Source organism: Catharus ustulatus, chromosome Z (assembly GCF_009819885.2).
Source record: "Catharus ustulatus isolate bCatUst1 chromosome Z, bCatUst1.pri.v2, whole genome shotgun sequence".
Lineage (NCBI taxonomy): Eukaryota > Metazoa > Chordata > Aves > Passeriformes > Turdidae > Catharus > Catharus ustulatus.
In genome coordinates, this window is record NC_046262.2 from 21,302,395 (window position 1) to 21,325,670 (window position 23,276).

The 23,276-nt window shown below is 37.4% G+C and overlaps 1 protein-coding gene across 1 annotated transcript; it reads right to left on the reverse strand.

Moving 5' to 3' along the window:
- Positions 1-42: 42 nt before the first annotated feature.
- On the reverse strand, positions 43-23,255 carry TRIM23 (tripartite motif containing 23). Its single transcript, XM_033085948.2, has 11 exons — positions 23,076-23,255; positions 22,267-22,429; positions 14,766-14,887; positions 13,629-13,907; positions 12,856-13,038; positions 11,756-11,971; positions 10,582-10,716; positions 5,209-5,338; positions 4,981-5,091; positions 3,467-3,591; positions 43-3,131 (listed from the first exon to the last, which is right to left on the reverse strand). The coding sequence occupies exons 1-11, from the start codon at positions 23,166-23,168 to the stop codon at positions 2,952-2,954; spliced, it is 1,737 nt and encodes a 578-aa protein (XP_032941839.1). The 5' UTR covers positions 23,169-23,255; the 3' UTR covers positions 43-2,951.
- Positions 23,256-23,276: the final 21 nt, after the last annotated feature.

Here is a 23,276-nt window from a genome sequence, read left to right on the forward strand (position 1 = left end):
ACATCCCTATTCTGAGATGACCTTAAAAAACAAAACAAAACAAAACAAAAAGACAAGTTTATTAATTAGTTCTCAAGGTTTTACATACTTTTCTTGAAAAGAAATTATTTTCTGGGCAATGCAAATTGCAGCAGCTCATGAATTTTTTCTACTAAAAGAGCCCTTTCTTTAAAGGAATCTTGACATAACATCCACATCTACTCATCTACTCCCAGAATTAGACTCTCCTAGTCCACAATAATTTTGAAGATAGAATACAGAAACAGTGATAAAACATGACTGTTCATTTAGCCTAGACATACTGTTTTTGAGATGAGGTTCTTTAAAGAAAGCCACAGCACAGTCACTGGATCTTGCATTTACTCAATTTCAAAATTACACCAAAATCCTTTGAAAAGTTAATTCAGTCTTTCTAAACAGTTAGCACTGCTTTACTGAGTTCTAGTTGAAGAAATATTCCAATTACATATTCCGTAAGTCAGTACACTAAAAACTAAAGTTCAGTAAAACTGATGAAACAAGCTTACATTTGTAACTGAAGCAGTTTATATGTTGTATTAGTGCGTAATACAAATAACTCTCTTAGTGTACTCTACACTGAAGAGTTCACAGACATATGCAACACTTTCACATTTACTTCAAGTCATCTGAAATAAATTCAATTTAAAAACACTTCCATGGTAGCATTCTATGTGTCATAAGCAATCACTTATACTTGAAAAAGCGTATGTATGAGTGAGAATTTTTCCTCTGCCCTCAAATTTAATGTTACATAAAATATAAACTAGTTACCTTGAACATTTTGAAGTAGAACTATACTGAGCAGCATGTGTAATTGAAGCCTAAGCCAGCTAAAATAAAACTAAATCAGGATTCTTCTAAAGAATGCATGTCTTCTGTTAAAAATATTGCAGGAAAAGGTATCTACTGTACTCAGCAGAATTTGTTCATATTTCAAGAAGAGCTGTGAAGGGACAGTCAGCCCTAACTAGGTTAGGGGTTGCTCTGCAGTACAGACTAAGCAGATACTCAAGCTACAGCCACCAACTGTGTATTGTGCAAGAAGTCACAGGCAGGGAACGATTAACAATTTTAAGTTTGGTGCAAAAAAACCCCACCTTCCACTCCATTATAAACGATTTCCAAATTTATCAGGTTGTCTAAAGAAAGAGTAAATACTCTGTCTCAGTATCTGTACATGTGTAGGCATTGAAGACCACAAACATTAAACTACTTTAAAGCTTAGTGTTCCTTCTGAATTATTCAAGTTATTAGGCTTCCTGAATCTAAAGCTGCATTTAACATAATTTCTGTGAAATTTGAGTAACAAGTATCACTGTAAGGAAGTAGTTACAATAACTACTTCCTCTAGAAGAAAAGTGCAAATGCACTAAATTATTAGTTTATACATTCTTGGCTTTACCTAAGGTATGTAGTAGGAAAACTACATAAAATTCCTAACAATACAATGAAAGCGAAGCCACAGATAATGGGATACACTTTCTTTGCTACATAAGGTTCAGAGCTCTCATAGGTAAACACTTTTCAGCATGGCAAAAATATCTCCATTTCTGTGAAACAACACTGTTCACCTGCACTATCTAGTTCTCCTGATTCACCTTCACTCCAGTAAGAAAAGTGATGATACAGAGTTTTGATCTACTGCTCCATAGTTGTCATAGCTCCTCTACCAACATGAAGAGGGTCCACAGAGTGGCTTCTTCAGTTGGCAGTGGCCATGGACTTAGACAGAAGGGAAGAAGATTCTCATGTGCATACCAGATAAAATTGTTTTGCAGAGTTGCACGTCCAGCAGAAAATGAGATATCACTAAGTCATTGCAACTTTCTCTAAATTTAAACAGCTCTACACCCATATTTAATGGGTTTATGAATGAGTAATGTTCAAAAATAGAGGCATTGGAGACATGTAGAAGATACACTAAAAACTGAAAATCTAATTATGGAAGGTTTGTATCACATTTTATTATCTACCCTTCTAAAGACTTATGATTAGTGTACACTGCTTTTACATTGTGTTATTGAATATTTTAAGGCCTCTATCTTAATCTGGAATGATGACTTCTACATAAAAGCACATAGCTGGACTGACATTACACCATACTACTTCTTCAAGAAGCTTTATTTAAATTTGATTTGACTTCTTGAGAAGTAAACAATCTCTAAAGGCAGATTATGTCCCCAAGAATGCACAAAACACTTTCACCTCAGCATCACCATAGTATGTCCATAAATAATTCAGCATTAAAAACTCAAGTAACCCCTGCCTCTAAGACACAAAACAAGTTGCTAAACGATGCCACAGCCCCTTTGCTCTGCAACACTTTTCTCTGGGTGTTTTTTGTGCAGTTATGCTGCCTTCCTGTAACAAACAAGGAGGTTAATAAATAATAACGGAAATATTTTCTTTACATGGTGTAGCTGCATGTAACTTTCAATGCCACCTTTATATTTATGGATTCTTCTGATATTAAAGAGTAGCACCATTTATTTCTAACTAATAGAGCTGGCTATTCTAATAAACTTAACATGGATTTTGGAATAGTTTCATGGGAAGGTATTTCTAAACTACTCAGAATTTTTATAATTCCAGTTAACTACTGCAACCTCATGGTAATTATTACATGAAATACAATGCAAATTTTATCAGGGAAAAAAATTTAAACTGTAACAATATCACAAAAAGGAATTTCAAGGCATCCTTGTAATACTCTTCCATTCCCACTAAGTGTAAATATATCAACTTTCAAAATCACAATGACACAAGTTTACCAAACCAATTATCCAATATAGGACCAAGGTTTATATTTTTTTGTAACCACCAACTAAAATAAAGTCCCCTCTTCAGAGAACAGACTTCATGACAACACTCTAAATCGCGCAAACAAAACAAAACCATAAACTACAACATTAAATTGCAGCTATATAAAGTTAAGCCACATCCAGGACACCAGCAGCCACTAGCTGCCTTGAAAGCCAGTCCAGTCCTTCATAAAGTCCTGTACCACTTCGGGCATCACAACCCTGAATATACCAGCTACGGCCACAGCAGAGTTTGTGGAGACTTAACAGTTCTGTGATTTCTTCCACTGGAAGAGCACCTGCTACATCCTGCAAGAGAATCAGATATAAAGTCTCAATTATTCTTCTGTTGGAAGCCATTTTACTGGCTTGGACTGAAGCAACAATCACAAAATAGCTATTCAAACATAAAAGACAAATCAAACAGTTATGCATTTACTACTTACTACCATAAAGAATCCCGTGGTTGTTCAATCTACCACACACACTTAGCACTAACATTTAGTTGACCAGCATTACACATAAGGAAAATATATACATTTTATGCTTTCTACATTAGCATTCCCTACCGCAGCAGAGGGTTCAGAAGGTTGGAATTTAATAGACAAGCTGAGGAAAAGGGAGTAAAATCAAATCACAAGTACCTGTTTATTAGCAAAGATCAAGAGCAAGGCATCCCGCAATTCCTTCTCTGTTAATAATTTTGCAAGTTCACTGTATGCTTCACTGACCCTGTCTCTGTGACTGCTATCCACAACAAACACCACCGCTATGAAAGAAAAAGAAAAATGTTTTACACACATTCAAATACAAACTGCAAAAATAGTTTTCAAGTTAATTCTTTTTTCTAGAAGCTTTCTATGTGAATTTTCTCAGCAGTACACAACCAGGACAACTGAAAAATTCCTTACATACTTCTATATTTTAAACAGAAGTCTAGAATTCATCCTAAAACCAGGAAAGCATCTCTATTTTTTTTCCTAGTCTAATATCAAGGCCATGATATTTTAACTGCTTAGGTCTAAAACCAGATTTACTATGTGTGGATTAAATATCTCAGTTTAAATGATTTCTTGATCCATTTATACTCCATTAACTCCCATATGGCTGTTTCAGTTTCCCTTAATGGGCTGTAATATTCACAGGTTCAGCCAAATCAGCATAGCTTGCTTCAACTACACAATGCAGAGAAGATAGCCAAGGACCTAACATAGCAGCATTACATTTTACTATCCACTAGAGAGTGACTAAGATGCCAGAAAGTCTGGAGAGTCAAGGGGGCAGAGCTAAAAGACAGAATTTAAAATCAAGTGGTTTATGATGAAAAAAAGCCCCAACACCAAAACTAAAATTAACCTACTACAGTTATGTACCAAGGCAACTGCTTAGCTTTCTCTCCAACATGCAGTTCCAAGGCAGGCATGATTCCACGCTACTTCACACAGTATGTTTTAAGAGGACAACAGAAATCCCAAAACACAGTTTTTAAAAGTTTGAAAAGGTGAGTAATTTAAAACGTTGAAGTTTGCATTCAAGGCTGAAAGGCGGCATAAAGGGGAGCATGTGAGCTTGTGCTTGTAATTCCTAAGTATTGTAGGTAATTGAGAATGAATCAATCAAGAGGAACTTCTTTCTGAACTGGAAAAAACCTACTGAGGATTTATAAAAAGACAACATGAATTTTTAAGTTGGCACTATATACATCAATGTTTTCAGACTCAATAATCTAGTCTACAATAAGGTACTACACTGCAATAGCAAGTCAGAAGTTAGAGAACTTGGTAGAATTTTTCAAGTTGCTATCTAAAGACTCCTAAAAGCTGAGTATTTTCAATTGCTATTTATATTTCATACCTGGCAAGTACTGCTTCTCACTACGCAGACTTTGGGACGCTGTACCTTGTCTGTTGTCAGCTAGAACCAATTTAATAGAGGTTCTAATTTTGCTTGGCTCCATGAACTGTCTGATGGATTTATGGAGAATGCACCTTTATCATGCAGTAGACACTCTGACCAACTGGATTAAAATTTACTAGCTCATGAATCTAACAGCTGTACTTTACATTAGATGAACAACTTTCTACTGCCATAAATTATTTCTATTAATAATCTCTCTGGCTTTGAAACAAGCTAGAAGACAGAGCTGTATCAGTATTACCTTGCGTATTGAGATAATAATGTTTCCACAAAGGCCTCAATTTGTGCTTTCCTCCTACATCCCAAATAGTAAACTTTAAATTCTTGTATTCTACTGTTTCAACGTTAAAACCTGGAATAAAAATATTTAAGTTTAACAGTCTTGCTTTGTATGAACATAAAATAACCAAAATCAGCAGATAAATCAAACATTCAGAAAAGTCATTACATTTAAATTGTAGCTACTAACCTATTGTTGGAATTGGCTGCATGAATTCATCTTGCTTTAACTTAAACAAAATAGTTGTTTTGCCAGCTCCATCTAATCCTAAAGTAACAACGCGAATCTCCATTTTTGGTCCAATATGTACCCTGTTGTCCTGGAAGAAACAGTATACATAAAACAACAGCAAAATTCAGAAATTTAATCTAGAAAACTCGTATGTTTAAAACATGTATTCTGTCACTATTTCTAAAATTACTAAATTGACAGTCTCCAAAAGAACAAGGCACGATCAATGACTTCCAGCAATAATAAGAACAAAAATATCCAATAATCTCTGCAGTGAATCTGTAACTTCTGCCTGACTAGAGTTACTGAAAGTTAGTTAGTTAGTCTTTTAGAAAGTTAGCCAGTTTCATGACAGTATGTCTCTATTTGATAAAATTTCAAATTCTTTCATCATTCTTGGCTGAGACCATGTGAGGAATTGTTTGTAGCAATTAACTAGAGTTCTCTGACCAGAAAACTCTTGTTTCCCACTTTATTAATGCCTCCACCTAGACAACTACTTCCTTGCTGGAGGTTCCACTTTACCTCTTCACCCTAAGCCTCTTTTAATCCTTTGCAACAGCAATGTTATTAAGCAGTAATCGAAAATAGTAGAGAAAAGCAAACAAAACCTCACAAGTCTTGCTTGAAGACAAGAAATGAGAATCAACTTCCCTATTTGTAGTTTACACCAAGCTATTGTTAAGGAGATGACACTGACGATGTGATCAAATGGTAAAGCATAAATTCTAAAATAGACACACAGGCTGAGATGAGAATTCCCAAAACACATTTTGAAGTACTTAGAACTGCTATCTTGATGAAACACCAGGGCTTCAATCACTAAAATCATGTGGCAGTACTTTTGTTTTTTTGCAAAATCCAGATAGCACTGTACCTTGTCCACATAGCGCCTTATTTCTTCTTACAGAAGAAATACTACTGAGTGCAAAAAGGCTACAACAACTCCTGGTGTAAGACCAGCATGCTGCCATGTGACAGGACATATGAACATCTACATCAAATGATATGAGATAGCTATATATACACAGATAAACCCACAGGATCCATTATATATCTGGACATATTGTCATCATGACAAGCAACTGGATTCTTCCTTCTGTCATGGAAGAAGTAGTGTACTTTCAGAATAATCAATACAACTCAATGGCCTTATGCTATCACAATCCTGCGAGAGAGTAAAAGTACCTTGACTACTTCTAAAAAAAATTTAAAATATAATTATGAAACAACCACAATGTAAAAGTCAGCATGACTATAAGTGTATAAGCCAGATCAAAGGTTCATCTCATCATATATACTGTCTTCAACTAGGCAAAGATGGATATGGAAGTAACAAATAAGGAAAGCACATAGTGATAACTCTCCTAAATAACTTCCCTGCGCTTAATATCTTGCAGCTCATGGGTTTCCTGATTCAACAGTGAAGCTTCTTCAACTAGCAGACCTCAATGCATTATTCACTTATGAAATTGTCTGCTTGCTGCTTGGAACCAAAATGGTCCCAGATGGTCCTTATCATAAAACTCCACAGACTACCTATTCAGTATGAAATCAATTACAGCAATTTCATGAGTATAAGGCACACTGGCATATAAGGGGCATTTTTTTCTTGCAGTGAGGATCCACGCACAACTAAGTAACGAATTAGTAATGGAATCACGGGATTTACTGGCTAGGCGCCGGGCGAGCTCGGCCCCACTCAGGGCTGCCGCGGCGGACGGCGGGTCTGGCGCCGCTCGGGGCTGCAGCGGGGCCGATGTCGGCCCTGCTCCCCACGGCCACCGGGGGCAGCCGTGGCCCTGCCTGGGGCTGGGCAGGCTTGGCTCGGGGCTGCTGCGGGCTCGCACTTCTGGGTTGGCAAATTTCCAAACTTTGTCCATATATAAGGCACTCTGGGGTATAAGGTGCACTTCCGGGTTGGGACCAAAATTTTAGTCAAAAGCGTGCGCCTTATACACGTGAAATTACTGTACTTTTTTGAATCTGTGAAATGAACTTGCATAAGATCAGCAGGCCCAGTACTACTACTACACAAAGCAGATGCTCCAAAACCAAAAGACTATTTGAGATTTGGAAAATAAAACATTAAGACATATCTGCTTTTTAATAAATTTCATCTAAGTTCTAGATATTTGGAGTCACAGCTGAAATTCAGTAACAACACTGCAACACTATTATCAGAACAGGTTATCTTATTTTGGAAAAGAAGAACTTGTGGGCAGATTTTTGACAAGCACACCAACAGTAAAGGCATGGAGAAAAAGAAAAAACAAAGAAGTATGCAGAAGGCTCTGAAGAGTCTAAAAAATGTCATGCTCTAGCACTCTTTTCACCCTCAAACTTCAATTCTGATTTTATCAAAAATTTCTGCCAGCAAATGTGCCTAATTCTTCTCTGTACCTGAAAGGAAGAAGGAAATGCAGCAGCTTCAGATAAAGCTACTCAGTTTACAGGTTATTTGCAAGAGGCAGTACCCTGGCTATCGGCAGAGCTTGCTGACAGTGAGCCAGTCTGACAATCCTCTCACAGCTCCACCAGAAGCACTGGTCACCTCAACAGCTCCCATGGCTGGAAGGCAGAGGCAGTACAACTTAAATCATCAGGGAAAAGAAGGAGATGGGTGATGCTGTCAAATTTAGCCATCCTGTTGCGGTTTGCTTTTTCTAAGGTTTAGAATGAAAAATAGGCTGTTCTCAGGATGTTTGTATTCTCTCAGAAGGAATCAAAATGTGCGATGTATACCAAATCTCCACTTTTTGGACAAGTAGTTCTGTCACTTCAAAAAAAAACCTCTTTGCAACAAAAGTTGCTATTCAGAAAACAACATGTAGCATCTGCAATATGAATCAGTAATAACAGACTATTCATTATCACAGCTAGAAATTGACATGAAAAAAGTCTCTCCTTGTCAATTGTATCAGCACTTTTAACTAAAATGTTGCTTAAAAAAATTACAAAGAAAACCCCTTTGTGTCTGTACTTCCGGCAGCTGCATAATTTGATGGCATAATTAAAAACAGGTAACCTTAGATTTCTGTTTAAGTAAGTTTGTTTAAGTTTGTATTTTGTTTTGCAGAAAGTACAGAAAAATATCTACAACTATGATCTCTTCACTATTTTATCCTTGACCTCTTCCAAGAAATTTGATGAGACAAAAACTCTCTGTATGGGTTTACCTAATGGTATCTTAAAGTGCTTCCCCTCTGATAGAATACTGTCTTCTCGTGTAGTCTTGATGTTCGTGCAGGTTAGCAGTTGACCATAGCTGGTTTAACATCACAATGAGAATTTATCAGTAAATCTCAAGCACTGTTCCTCAATAGTTTTCTCTCTCTGCAGCATGTACACACACATATTTATGACGATTGAACGCTCTTCTTGTATATAATGTTCTACAACCACTGCATCCTTTCGACAGAACACTATCTTCAAATAAAGATCATGCTCCTAGGTGAGGAGCCATTTCCTTGCCACCAAGCTAACTACAAGTTAAGTAAGATGACGACATTTCAACCAGAATTCTCCAAATCCTCCATTCAGAGCTTTGTATGTGGCATTTCCCTAGCTGGCTTAGGAAGAGAAAATGGCACAATGCCTGTTTTTTTTGTATTAAGAGTGAAACAAAAAAATACAGGTAAGATTCACTTGCTCCCTCTTCTCCCTCCCCTCCTTTTAACCTCCACAGTTTTCATTGGAGATTAAATGTTGCTGTGATCTGGCAGTATTTGAAATGCTTTTTTACATCTTATAACAGATGAAGCCTTCAGTGTATGGCAGCTCCTGAGAAAGACCTTTCCAGTAATGTAACAACAGTTTACAGATTTTTATCTGAAGATTTTATTTCTGCCTAATAGCTGTTGCCAGGTCCAGATCTTTCATGTACAACAAACCTCACTACAAGTCAATGATAGATCATTAATCTAAAAACACACCATTGAGAAAGAGAACATTCAGCTATACCAGATGTGAGAAAGCAAAAAGTAAGAGACTGAAGGAATTATTTTCACCGTATTTTTTCATGGTTGCTGCTTTTTTTATGAAAAATTGCAGTTGCTTTAGCACATATGAAATTCAGAAATTAACCCTCAGAAGACTTCACAAAAATACAAATTGTTACAAAACAACACCAAGTCTTCTGGTTCCCCAAGCCTATTTTATGCCTCCTGTAACACCTTAGCTAGCTGCTATAATTCTCTTTACAAATGCTCAGAAATTCACAATCAAAATTCTCCTAGTCAGATAAATAGCTCTTGAAATCCAAAGTCAGACATTCAAAATGTGCCGCTGATTCAGCAATTTTTCATCTGTGAAATGCAATTACTGCTTCATTCATGGAATAATGAGGGTTTGCAGAAGAGGTTTCCTTGGCCCTACCAGCTCTGATCTCTACTAAATAGGGAAGAGAGAGGCAGAAGTGAAAATGTCGCATTAATATGGAAATTCAAATATACTGAGATTATAAAATCAATTATTTTGAAGAAATTTAATTTCTCAAGTCAGCAAGAACTGACATAGAATCTCTGCAGAAGCATTCATTTCCTTACAGTAAATGCTTCAACAGCTACAGTTAAATTCTCATTTTTGTCACAGCAACAATTGATCCTCTTCCTCTTTCACCCATTCAGAACCAAAAAACCCATACATCAAAGTACTTCTTGTTCCTTGAGTTTCAAACTTCTTTATTTTCCTAAAAGGAAAGTATCATAAAAAATAAATACCATATAAATACACCAAATAGAAGTACCATTATCAAACTTTGAATAATTTCATCCCTTTCAAAGAAAGTAGTACTGAAATTATATCAAAGTAATAAAACCCAAACGTACTCAGAAGATGAATCATGTTTAAGTTAAGCTATCAGTGAATACAAAGCAACTGTAAAACAAATGACTGCTTAATGAACTGAAAGAAATAAGTTTTTTTAAAACATTAAAAACGGAGAGTTATAATAATAGTACTGCATTTAAAATGGATGAGAAATTTTTGGGAAATTATCAAATATGTTTCCAAAGAAAAGTGTTTCTAGGACTCACAAATGCTATTCAATTTATTCAAATTCAAAAGCTCATGCTCAAACAAAGCTACTGATATGGTCAATATCAAAGGAACATTTCTCACCCTAATTATAGCAGCACATGGTTTGTCACTCAAATACCGAATTGCACTCATCAGGTCATAAGACACTGTGGCTCTAATTGATACTGAATTGCCTCAACTTGTTGCAACAAATACAGCATTACACTGTACGTGTATTATTCCTGCTTTATTTTACATTAGGTTTGAGACCTCATAAAGTGGATAGCTGTACATCCATGAGACTAAAAATACCTTTGTAAAAGTGACTGGTATGCTCGCATCCAGTTGTACATGATCTGCAAGTTCCGTGAACTGCTGCTGCTGTTTCTGTAATGTCTCCAGCAATCTTGTAATTTCCTGTTTGGCCAACACCACTCTGCAGTCATCCTAAACATGAAAAGCATGCCTTTCCATTAGTAAATCACTTGAAAATACTCCAAATACAATATAAATACAATTGTTAGATAGAAGGCATTTTAAAGAGAAATACTCTACTTCAAGAAATTAATATGTACAAATAGATTTATTTATTTAATTGCAATACAAATATTAATATCCTAACAGTTTTCCTTAACACTAGTAGATACTAAATAGCTCTGCAGTTCTGTAGTTCAACAAACTATAAGCCATCTACGAGTAACATAAATTACAAGAAACAATAGTAACAATGCAACATTTAAAGAATATTTATATTTTTCATATATCATTCAAAAAGATGGAATAGAGCAACTCTTTTGCATGACATAGAAACACACTGAAGAGGAAAATATTATTATGACATTCATGATCGGAACATTTGTACAGTTAAACCTGACTACACAACCAAACAAAAACTCTAAACAAATCTGGAACAAAGAAGTACAAATAACACATTAATGAAGTAGCTTCTCACCCTCAGTTTACTATTTGCTACACATACTATTTACTTTTTCCTATTACTAAACTGAATGAATAAGGGATCAATCAGAAACTCTCACACAGCCACTTTCTTCATACAGTTAAGATGTTGAATTACAAGTGCTACTGAAAGTGATTTAATCCTAAAACATATTTTCCTACCAGCCAACTATGACAACCACCTTCAAACATCTATACTTGTAACTGCAACTGTAAAATCTTTCCAATAAATTCTGTATGTAGTTTTTTCCTTCAGTCTTGTCTTGCCTTCCCACTAATATCACAAAGCACTCCCAAAAAGTTATGCCACAGGGTTTCCAGCAACTGGAGGACTCTATGCTTTTGTACTGATTATCATTGCCTAATACTCCCTTGTAACAAATACTTAAATGTCATGTTATATCATGATTGCTTTTTAATCTTATAAGAAAATAATGCAGAGTACCATCTGATCTCTTTTTTTGTAGTCTAAACTTAATTTATAGTCCCATGTATTTTGCCATATGCTACAGCTCACTTGCCAACCTACCTGTTGTAAAGTCTTTTCACAGTGAAGGCAAGCCGTTGAAACCTGTGACAGGAGAATGGTCATGTCTTCTTGCTGTTGCCTAAGCCAAATCAACTTCTCTCTCACATGAGCATCAACAACACTAAGAGCCATTTCCTCCTGACGACAAAGGGTTTCATGAAGATCAGAAAAATAGGCTCGGACACATGAACGAGCATTCTCTGCAGTTCCTGGTACCTAGAGTGTTGCAGCAAGGAGATCCAAGAGATTAAGGACATCAGTTGATTCAGAAGCAAATTTTAAATTTTATTCTAGATTCTAATTCACTTTCACATCTATTTGGTCAAGTCCCAGTTAGGGCTGACAAAACTTTCTATATAATACCAAAACACTTATAAGAAGTTATTCCTATAATCCAGTAGCTCACTTGCATGTATAGGCAACTTACTAAAAATGACCAGGGAAAAAAGCCTCAATACTATTATATCACCTGAGAACATAACCAGTCTGGACACTAGCAGTTACAAAACTTTTCTCACTGCCTCCATATTTTCAGGTAGCCTAAAAACATTGTAACACACAAGTTTCCCTTCCATCTGCTGACCTAAGCCTCAATACTGACTTCCTAGATAAAAGACCTTAAAGACTTGTCCTATAAAACCTATGCACAATTTTCAAAGAAAGCACAGTAACTTCATGATTATAAGGCACACCGGAGTATAGGGTGCACTTCCGGACATTGGCAAATTTCCGAACTTTGTCCACATATAAGGCGCACCGGCATATAAGGCGCACTTTTTTTTTTGCAGTGAGGATCTGCATGCAACAAAGTAACGAATTAGTAATGTCGCGGGATCACGGAGTTTACTGGCTCGGTTTGGGGCCAGGTGAGCTTGGCTCGGCTCAGGGCTGCTGCAGGCTCACACTTCCAGGACGGCAAATTTCCGAACTTTGTCCATATATAAGGCGCTCCGGGGTATAAGGCGCACTTCCAGGTTCGGACCAAAATTTTAGCCAAAAGGGTGTGCCTTATAGTCATGAAATTACTTACTTATCCTGGTTCTTAGAGAAAAGCCAATAATATGTTCATATGGGGGAAATAAAAATGTTAAAAAACATACATGTTCAGTATGGGCCATTCCAACTCCATCTTCAACTATTTGCTCTCCTCCTTCTATATGCTGAACAATTCCAACTAATTTTCTGGAATAATCTGAGATTTCTTCTGTGAAAGTTCGTATACAGTGAGCCATATCTAAAATGGATGCACGAATCTGGTTCGCTTCTGGTTCCAAGACGGAATGCTATTAATTAAAAGCAGCATATAATAATGATCACCAGTCATAACGATCTTTCTTAATAATATTTTCTATTTTACTACGTATTTAATATATACGTGCAAGTATATGGGCATATATTTACATATGCATATAGTAGAGCCAAAACCATCTTGCAATTTAAAAATACAGTCAGGACTTACAGATTATGCTGAAACTAACTCAGGTATCTAGCAATTACACAAGTAAAAAAAAAAATTGTCTGCTTATCGTAATTTATTATAAAAAAAGAAGGATTGTACCAGTGATGCGATATGTACGTAGTGTCATATGGAAACAGGTTTTAAAACTGGTGGCCCAATGTTATGAAAAGTTCAGAAAAGCAGCAGATAAAGGGACTATCCTTCTTCATATATATACACACATCAGTAACTCATCAAGTTTTCAGAATGTTTTTTCTTTTTTATACAGCAACTATTTGACATGAAGGGAAAATTAAATAGGACGAACACATCAAGAATACACCCTCCTTTCCTGACAACCTTTTGTAGTTTAATTGGATAAATAATTATACAAGCCACCCCATGGTAAGACTACAAATTAATTACGAGCAGTACCTTATGACCTTGATGCTTCCCATATTCTTTGCAGACACAACACATTAGAGGACTCGCCTGACAGCCCTCTTCTAAACAAACAAACTCAATGGCATGTACTTGGTGTTGGGAGCACATCGTCTTCTCATGAGGCTTATCAGCAAGAGGTACACGCCTGTGCTTTGCTAGAGTCTTAGTAGAATGAGTAAGCTGGGAACAGTCTGCACACAGGTGAGTGGCACAAACAGTGCAATACACAGATGCAACGTGGGCTTCATCTTCATCGCAACGAATGATACTCTAACAACAAAAAACAGGCAAAACTGAAGTGGTTAACAATTAATCCCAATAATGGAGGGAAGATCAGAAGACTTGTCAACAATATAAGCTTCCTTTAAAAGTTATACACTGATAAATATTTGGACTACTTTGAAACTTGATTATAAGTTTTCAATAAACTTTTTGAAAACAAAAGTTTAAAGTGTTCAGTGGTTTTATAAATCCAAACTTCAGGGCAAGTTGTAAAGGCTTGGAGGAGCAAAAAAATCTGGCTCTAGGAATTTCCTCCAAAGCAATTTTTACAGAACAAAGAATTAGTTACAGAAAAACAAAACACCAACAGTCAAATGAGCACTTAGGAAAGTTATCTACATCTAGAATGGTACTGCAAGATATGTTGCACACCAGCTCTTAATACTGAAATGATAACAGCAGCTCATTTTGGTAATGAAGTTAATACTGAAATCATAAAAGCAGCTAGTTTTGGTAATGAAGTATTATGTGATAGAATAAAATTACCATAAAAGGCAACTATTGACAAGAATAGCTGAAGTCTTTAAGAGGAATTCCTAAGGAGTTTTCTAAAACTGCCTATGTAACTAAAACTAAAATATCAAAATGAACAACCTTTTCTAAAAATCCTAAAGGAATAAAAAAGGGGGGAAATAGTATGCATGTTTATTAATACTAGTTTATTATTTGCTTTACTCAAGTACAAATTAGCATTTCATTATGAAGCCTTAATACTAGATACTGGAAGAACAGTACTATTGGTGAAATTACATTTGCAAAGAATTGATTTTCAATATTTTTTCTATTTAGAGATAGCGTCTAGCAAATGTAACTTATTTTATTGTTTCTTTGTTTAAATCTCAGTACCTCTCCAGATAGACCAATGCCTTCTTCAGCTGTCCCATACTGCCCAGCAGGTCCATTCTGCAACCGTTCCAAGAGTTCCAACAAAGCAAAGTTCTTTTTCAATCCCCAGACACCAGAATCTCCTATTTTTGATGAAGAGTTAAATAAAGGGGAGGAGAGGAAGGAAAATCTCAAGCACATATCATATTGAGAAATTCCACAAACTACAATTGAGATTTAGACTAATAGAAAGAGCAGATCAACTACATTAATATTAACATAGTGAGACATAATAGCATTTTTTCTGCAAACTCACTCCATCTTCTTCCTTCCTTTGATCATTGAGCTATTTAATATTTATGCAGATTTTCCCTACTTAAAAGATGCCAAGATTATTAAAAATATAGAGAAACTTAGTAAAAATACTCATAAAATAATTTGCAACAGCTAACAACTAAAGAATACGAGGAACACACAAACACTGTGTATCATAAAAATTATTGTTTTCAGGAGTATAGTGAACATTTCTACTATATTAATGGAAGCCATGAAGAATTCTCTACTGAGAAACCTTACTCCCTGTCTCAAAAGATGCAACACCAATTGCAGATCTCATGCCAGCAAAATCTAGGTAAGAGTTAATATTCAGAAAGAAAACCTAAGGTACTACACTACTTGATAAAATGGAAGATCACTTATACTCCCTAGAGCAAAGTAGAAATCCATGTCTACTCCTGTATGATCCCAATTTTGTAGAAGTTAACATGAAGCAATCAGATGAGAAGCAAAATCAGAACTGAATTCCAATAACTGCTGTAAAATGGTAACTGTATAGGCTGCACAGCATATGAGAATCTTAGTTGTTGCTTCCTCAAGGAATTGTCATCCCTTGACTTTTTTCCAGTGTAACTGTCATAAACTTAATGACATTTTCTCTATTGCAAGGAAAACAGTGCTCAAGAGGTCAAGCATCATCTTTGAGCACTGGATCATTACTTTTTAACCATAAAAAAGTCACAAAATTGTTGAGGTTGGGAGGGTCTCTTTGTATAGGTTACCTAGAGCTGGTTGCCCAGGACCACATCCAGGAATCTTCTGAAGATCTCCAAGGAAGGTAATGCTATCACCTCTCAGGGCAACCTGTGGCAGAGCCTGGTTACTCTTACAGTCAAAATTGTTTCCTTATATGCCAACAAAACTTCTGCATTTCAGTTGCTGCACATGACACACCAGCTATCTATATGAACTCATGGAAACAGTATTCCCACATGTTTTCCCATAGAGGCCAGACTACTTGAATTGTCCAATTCTCCTGCGTTGTTTCCTAACTCCTAAACTATGCTGCCCTGTGGCAGTCTGGTAGGAGTATGTGCCCTTCACCCTTCTGGAGTTCAGTGATTCTTACTGATCTTTTACAGACATTAAGTTTTACTTCTTCAATATGGAGATTTAGCAAACATTCCATAGATTGTGATTTATCATTAGAGTGAAAGTGCAGCTCTAAATGACTAGACAGACAACAGCCACAGTTATGAGAAATACCCAGTTGCTAACCACACTGAATACCTCCTTCTTTATGTAGCTTCCAGTTTAACTTCATGAAACTTTCTTCGCTAGTCCACCTTCCTCACAGTTTAACTACAGACTGCAATACTCTATTTTGAATTTGGCCACTGAGAATTTATGTGCCTCATAGATTAAAGGCAATAAATGGATGATACAGTTTTCTTACAGCTATAAATTGAAGCATTTTAAACTATTTTATCTTCCAACACTCTCAATGGGTATAAAAATACTGATAACCTGTTTTAAAAAAATATGCTTACCATTAAAGACCATGCATTTGTTGCCTCCAGAAACAGGCCTATGAAAGCACTGGTTAGTAACTTTGAAGTTAGCTATAAAGCAAGGTGCTTTAAAAAGTCAGTGATCTCTGCAGTTATCAATTCCATGGTGGAAGCCTGCTACAGAGAGCCACTGCATTGCCAGCACCCAATTTAAGATCAGTGCACTTCATAAAATAAGCTGCAAACAAACAAAATTTTTTTTACTTTTATTTATCACAGATCTTGAAGGAGTTTGCAGAAGGTGCATTCTGTCCCTCAAAAATTACGCTAAGCACTCATAAAGTCATCTGCTTTGATATATTCTGATCTCACAGTTTTAGCTTGAATGCTTCTAGCAATGCAGCTGTTTTTTCCATAACACAGAACAAGGAAGAGTCACCTCTTATTACAGATTGAAGAAATACAGAGCACTATAGCCAATTTAGAATTGATTTACATCAAAACAGTTTGTAAACAGGATCTAGATTTGCTAAATGTTTCTAGACAGACTAATTCTCAGAAAACAAAGCATTGAAAAGTGGTTATGTGGTTCCCTCTGAGGAACTTAGCACTTTCCCACAGCAAACTGTGCATAACCTTCAGCTTGTACAGCATACAAAATAGTCACATTAACAGCACACCAATATAATGACTGTTGATACTAACATGGACCTTCTACTTTCAGATTAGCCACTAATCCAGATAGCCATTAATAGCCCAGTATAAGTGGATGTACGTGTACCAAAAGGATAAATCTACTTAAGTAAAAGATTAGTGTTCCTAGTCTTTAAGCAAACATTGTCTTAGCCTTTAGGCACACACTGGATAAAGGCTGAGAGAGGAACAAGCTATTCAATCATCATGGAATTTCTTACACAAGTCTTTTCTTTCACAGGTTTTAATGTTTAGTAAACAAACCCCAGATACTAAGAAACACTCTTCTCAGTTTACAACATTGTATGAGATTTTATGTTAGTTCTGTCCCACATCTAGCATTGAAGAGAAAGTCAGAACGAATTTACTGAATTGCAACCAAGATGATCAGACAAGGTAAGTCTGTAGCTATTCTGTACTTCTTTTTTGGTTCATAACTCTAAGACATCATGAGAAACAAAGATACACAGCTCTTAACATTCTTTCTATTACTACCATGAGACTTAATAATACAAGTACTAGCAATTGTGTAACTTGTCCATCTTGATGACAGCCAAAAAACAAGTGAAGCTCACAGGCTAATTTTTAATCTACTAAAACAGAATTTATAAGCAGAAAACATCCTATAAAACATAGAATCACAGAATAATCTGGAGTTGGAAGGGACCCACAAGGATCACTGACTCCGACTCCTGGCCCTGCACAGGCCATTCCTAATGACCACATTATTTGCCCAAGAGCATCCTCCAAATGCTTCTTAAACCCTGGCAGACAGGGTGTGACCACTTCCCTGGAGAGACTGTTCAAGCGCCCAGTCATCCTCTGGGTGAAGAATCTTCTCCTAATATCCAACCTAAACCTCCCCTGACAACGTCAGGCCATTTCCTTGGGTCCTGCCCCTCACAGGGAAGTTGTGATTACAGTGAGGTCTCCCCTCAGTCTCCTCCAGGCTGAACAGACCAAGTGACCTCAGCCACTCCTCACATGGCTTCCCCTCAAGGCCCTTCACTGTCTTCATGCCCTCCACTGCACACTCTAGTTATGTCCTTCTTACACTGCAGCACTGACAATCCCTCCCTTGCCCCCAGGACATGGGTGGCCCTCCTGGTTGCCAGGGCCTGCTGGCTCATGTCCAACTTCCCATGGACCAGAACCCCATGTCCTTTTCATGGCACTGCTCTCCAGTCTCTCATTCCCATCTGTCTGTACATCCAGGGCTGTCCCATCCCAGATGCAGAACCTGGCACCTTCCCTAACTCTTGACTCTCATATGATTGGGGATTGCCCAGCCCTCTCTGCAGAGCCTCCCAGCCTGGAGGGAATCAACAGCTCCTCCCAGTTTTGTACCATCTGTGAACTTCATACCCCTCCCAGGCCTGCACCCAGTCATTCATGAAGATGTTGAAGAGCACATAGCCTAAGGTAGAGCCCCGTGAACCCCCCTAGGGAGAGGTGCCCATGTTGATGTCACCCCATTGTGTCACCCCTTGTGTCTGACCTGTGAGCCAGCTGCTCTCCCATCACACCACGTGTTTATCCAGCTCTGTGCTGGACATTTTGTCCAGCAGGACACCGTGAGAGAGAGTGCTGAAAGCTTCACTGAAATCCGGAAAGATCCCATCAACCAGCTTCCCTGATCAGCTAGGTGGATTACCTTGTCATAGGTATCCTATTCATTATCATTTAAAAAGCCATGCCTCATTTCACTGTATCTCTCATAAAGTTTACATATTTGCAAAAATGGGACTTTGCTCCTTTTTACTCTAAATCTACCTATAAAATTTTTAGATACTTGATCTACACATTTTCAACACAACTGACCAAGTATTTATTTTACATTTGAAATCATTAAAGTATGAGTTGTGTAAATACATCCATTTACTCTCTTGGACTTTACCTCAAATTCTGCTTTGATCACAAATGTAAGGGAGTCTAGTGATCTCATCCTTGTGCCTACAAAGAATGTTTGTACCCATTACAAAAATCATTACACATTCTGACTGCCATCGAAAAAGAAGACAATAGCAGAAAATCTGTCAGCCAGGAATGAGCGAGTGATAGAGTGAAGATGTTAAGACTGACTCCAGTTACAAACACAAATGTCAATTTCAAAAGCATGAATCTTGACTGAAAAAGTATAAATAACAAAAGGGATAAAGGAACAACTTTTGTATAAATGTCTAAACAGACTTGAGAGAATGTTTAACTGCATTTTCTTGCACAGTATTTTTCAGTTTCAGCTTGACACTCCCAACACTAGCCAAGGCATGTGTAAATGTAAGCAACACCAATCAGATAGATTACATGAAGGGTGCCATCAGTCGCATACCTCTGTGAACAAGTTTTAATGATAGCAAAAAATCTCAGCTCTGCTGTAATGGTAGACAGAGACAAACTCCAAAGTTGTAACATAAGCAGATTTTTCATAAAAGTACCCTTGTCAGTGTATTAATTAAAAAAAAACCAAAACAGAACCCAACAGAAAAAAACCAACAAAAACCAGAAAAACCCAGCCAAAAATAACCAGTAACTCAACATAAGAAGAGAGAAAATAGTTTGCAGGAAATTATTTGCCTTTTCTGCCAAACTGACATATTTTAAGGAAAATCTTTGAGAGGAGCCTCTTTTTCTACTGACATCATTTATTGAATTTGCCCCCATATAAACTGTCTGAAACAACAATTTCCAGAATATATTATTTCAAAATTTTAAAAATCAAACAAGCTTTTATATTGCACCATTTTGCTAAGCATGTAAACATCACAGAACACATTTCCAAAAAATCTGATTCACACAGTACTTCTAACCCTGCTTTCACACACAATTGCATATAGAAAGAAGAGACAGCCCTGTAAACCAAGAGTCCAGTTCCAAAAACGTACAGCTACACCTACACATATACAGACCCTCCAGTATTTATTTCAAAAAGTTCCCAAGATTACATAGGAAAACTTGGATAAATATAGTATTAACTGTGTTAGTAATAAAAGCAAACGAAAAAAAGTAACCATACGTTACTGTAGACCAACTAGAAGTCTCCATAAAATCCTTAGTTACTAATTAAGAAACTGTCTTCAGCACAGGTAGCTTTATGTCCTAGTTTTACAGTTTTTCTTTCAATAATTTTTTTCTTGGCAGTGGTCCTATAATCATGATTTAGATACTAAACAGCTCTCTTAGACTAGAAAACATTATTACATTAAATGGTAGAATGGCAATAAGGTGAACATGGAGCTCACTTTTTCATAGTCTCAAATGGAGGGGAGGGAAGTATGAAAAGTTCCCCTGGGCCCTGAGTTGTCCCTCCCCCACTCATAAGCGCTAGAACAAAGCAGAACTACAAGTGCAGCAAATTTAACCAATAGCAGGAGCTACTAGGTGATTAGAGCAAGGTAGCAAATTTACCTTGTCTCGAAGAGAGGCCATGATGAGCTGCGCTCCACAACATATCCTGGTTTTATATCCTAGAGCCAGTAGTATGTCTCAAGGCTATTGGATATGGAGAGACTAAAAGTGCCTATGACCTCCCCCTGCCTCAGATCACCAGGCAGAACTTTTATTCAACCAAGAAGTATTTTTATTTTCAAGCTGTTTTGCAGAGATTTTCTACCAATTACTTTTGTGAGCAACTGTTGATCATAGTGCATCCTTCTTCTTTCTAGTGTTAGACAGCAGGATGCAGCTCTATTATCCTCAATATGTAAGTATCCTGAAGCTTTTCATCCTTCTTCTTAACTGTAGGGGACTTGAAGGTTTAATAAAATTTCACTGCATTTCATCAAAAGCTCCTCAGAAAGACAAAAAACCCAAAGAATTGTAAATGCTTTTGTAAAGCTTCCTTTTCACCAAATGTTAAACACCGAAAAACTATGATAGGATCTTTTCAGATGCCTGGGAAAAATTGCATAATAATAACTAAAAAGCAACAAGCTCCCCATCACAATAAAAAGCACAATGGTCTTGGACAAAAGTGCATCATAACAGGACTAAGGATCGTGCTGTAGCATTCTCCCTCTAAAAGCATAGTTTAAGAAATCTTGTGTAGCTAGCTGTACAGCCACAGATTAAAGTTAAACAAACCATTCCTCTTTTAGCCACTCTACTAGATTGGCAATCATTCATGATTCTCATACTTTATCATCTCCCTCTGCTCAGAAAACAAACCTCTCTTTCATACAAGACTGATATTTCTTTCCCTGATTTCTATCTTCACAAGAACATCCTGCAGAATGCCTTAATATTCCTAGCAGATTCTCATACAGCAAAGTCAAGTGAATTTGATACTTAAACATTTCTTTCATGGTTTACCAGGTAAGAGATGTCCTTTTCTACAGATTCTCCTTCCAACAAGTTTCTTTTTCCTCCAGCGCTATTCAAAACTGCTGGAGCCAGTTCTATTAATAAGTTCTTTTTGTTGCAGTTTACTCTGATAACTTGTCTTCTCTATAACCCCGTGTTGACTAGGTAATTTTACTCTGGAGTAATTATAGGCATGTGTCTTCCTTTGCCTAAAACAAACTTCCACTGTAAGAAAAAAGCTTTATCATATCCTTTCAAATACCATGTGCAGACATTCTTATAGTGGGGGAATTCCTGTTAATAGCCTGCCATTACTAATTACTGCATGTACAGAAGTCACTACCATTGTAAAATCCAGATTTGTTATCACTGATCCTTCCTTCTAGATCACTTCATCATGAACTCAGACAAATGTGTTTGTCAAAAAAGTTACCTACTCAATTGCAGGAGGTTAGTGTTTAGGACAATAGAAAACTAATACTCATTCAGAAGCCCTTACACAGAAACATTAAACAGAGTAGTCCCTTTGCAAAGACAGGTGTACAAGAAGATGTCCAGATATAAAGTGTGCAAGCCCAGGTTCAAGAACATAAAGGCAACATCTTTACCTTCTTGTTCTTACTGCACATTCATCACTTGAAAATATTATCATTAAGTGGAGCACTAAGAAACTATGTCTACCATTATCTTCTACACACTCTTGACTGACATGCTTCAAAAACGTCAAATTTCTATTTTCTTACCTAGTTCAGTAACTTGTCGATCAAAAGGACAACGAACTGCTCTGCCGTGTAGAGGAAGCCGGGTAAGACAGTCATGGCAGACAGTATGGCCACACAAAAGCAGCCGGGGAACTTTGTCCCCTTGTAAAGAAAATACATCTTCACAGACCCCACACTCAAGAACCTGTAAGTTTAAAAATACCATATTTGGTTTTGAGCTAATAAAAAAGAAAAACTTCACACAGTAAGGCACACGACAGTTTATTTTACAGACGTTCATGCAATCATATGTGCTCAGCAGATAAGCTAAGTCAGTAATTTTGCCTTATGCACACAACTAACGAACATACTATCGATTTTTTAAAAGTAAACAAATAATTAGACACAAACAGAACATTTTAACTCCTCAGCATTCTGCCTGACCATCACTAGTTCATACTCGCTTCACTTAATACGTTGCCGTAAGACAAGCCTACTAGTCAAAAGGCACAACCAGCAGAAACATCCTCGCAGGAAAAGGAAGCGAGAGTTGGCCGGTGGAGTTTCCCCTCTCAGCTGATGTTCATAAAGAGGTCAGTCATTCTAAGTGAGACACTTAGTAAGCTAAAAACGCAGCACCGAGCTAGCGCGAGCAAACAGTTGCGGGCCGGAATAGCTCAAGCTATAAACGAAAAGCAAAACTGATGATTATATAGAAAGAAAAAAAACCCCAAACCTGTCCATAAGCCCGGCACCCCAGCGTACCCATCCTGTACCACAGGCCTCCCGCACCCCCTCCTCGCCGGCGTCGCCCACCACAGGAGCAGAGCCGAGCCGAGCCGCCGCCTCACCTTCACGGCAGCGCCCGCCGGGCCGCGACCGCCACCACCGCCAGGCCCGCGGCCACCCTCCGGCCCGGCCTTGTTTACAGCCAGGGCCGCCATCTCGGGGAGGGCGGAGCGGAGCAGCCCGCAGGAAGGAACGAGGCGCCGCCACCAGTGCAGGCGCCTCCCTGCACAACTGCAGAACTACGACTCCCACCGTGGCCCACG

What these genes read in the sequence shown, in the direction of transcription:
- TRIM23 (XM_033085948.2), bottom strand. Translation starts at nt 23,168, where the DNA reads ATGGCGGCCCTGGCTGTAAACAAGGCCGGGCCGGAGGGTGGCCGCGGG. An exon ending in GCATTGGTCTATCTGGAGAG is followed by an intron (nt 13,908 to 14,765) that starts GTACTGAGATTT and finishes TTTTGTTGTTAG; the next exon opens with AGTATCATTCGTTGCGATGA. An exon ending in TTATTATCTCAATACGCAAG is followed by an intron (nt 3,592 to 4,980) that starts GTAATACTGATA and finishes TTTCTTTCATAG; the next exon opens with CGGTGGTGTTTGTTGTGGAT.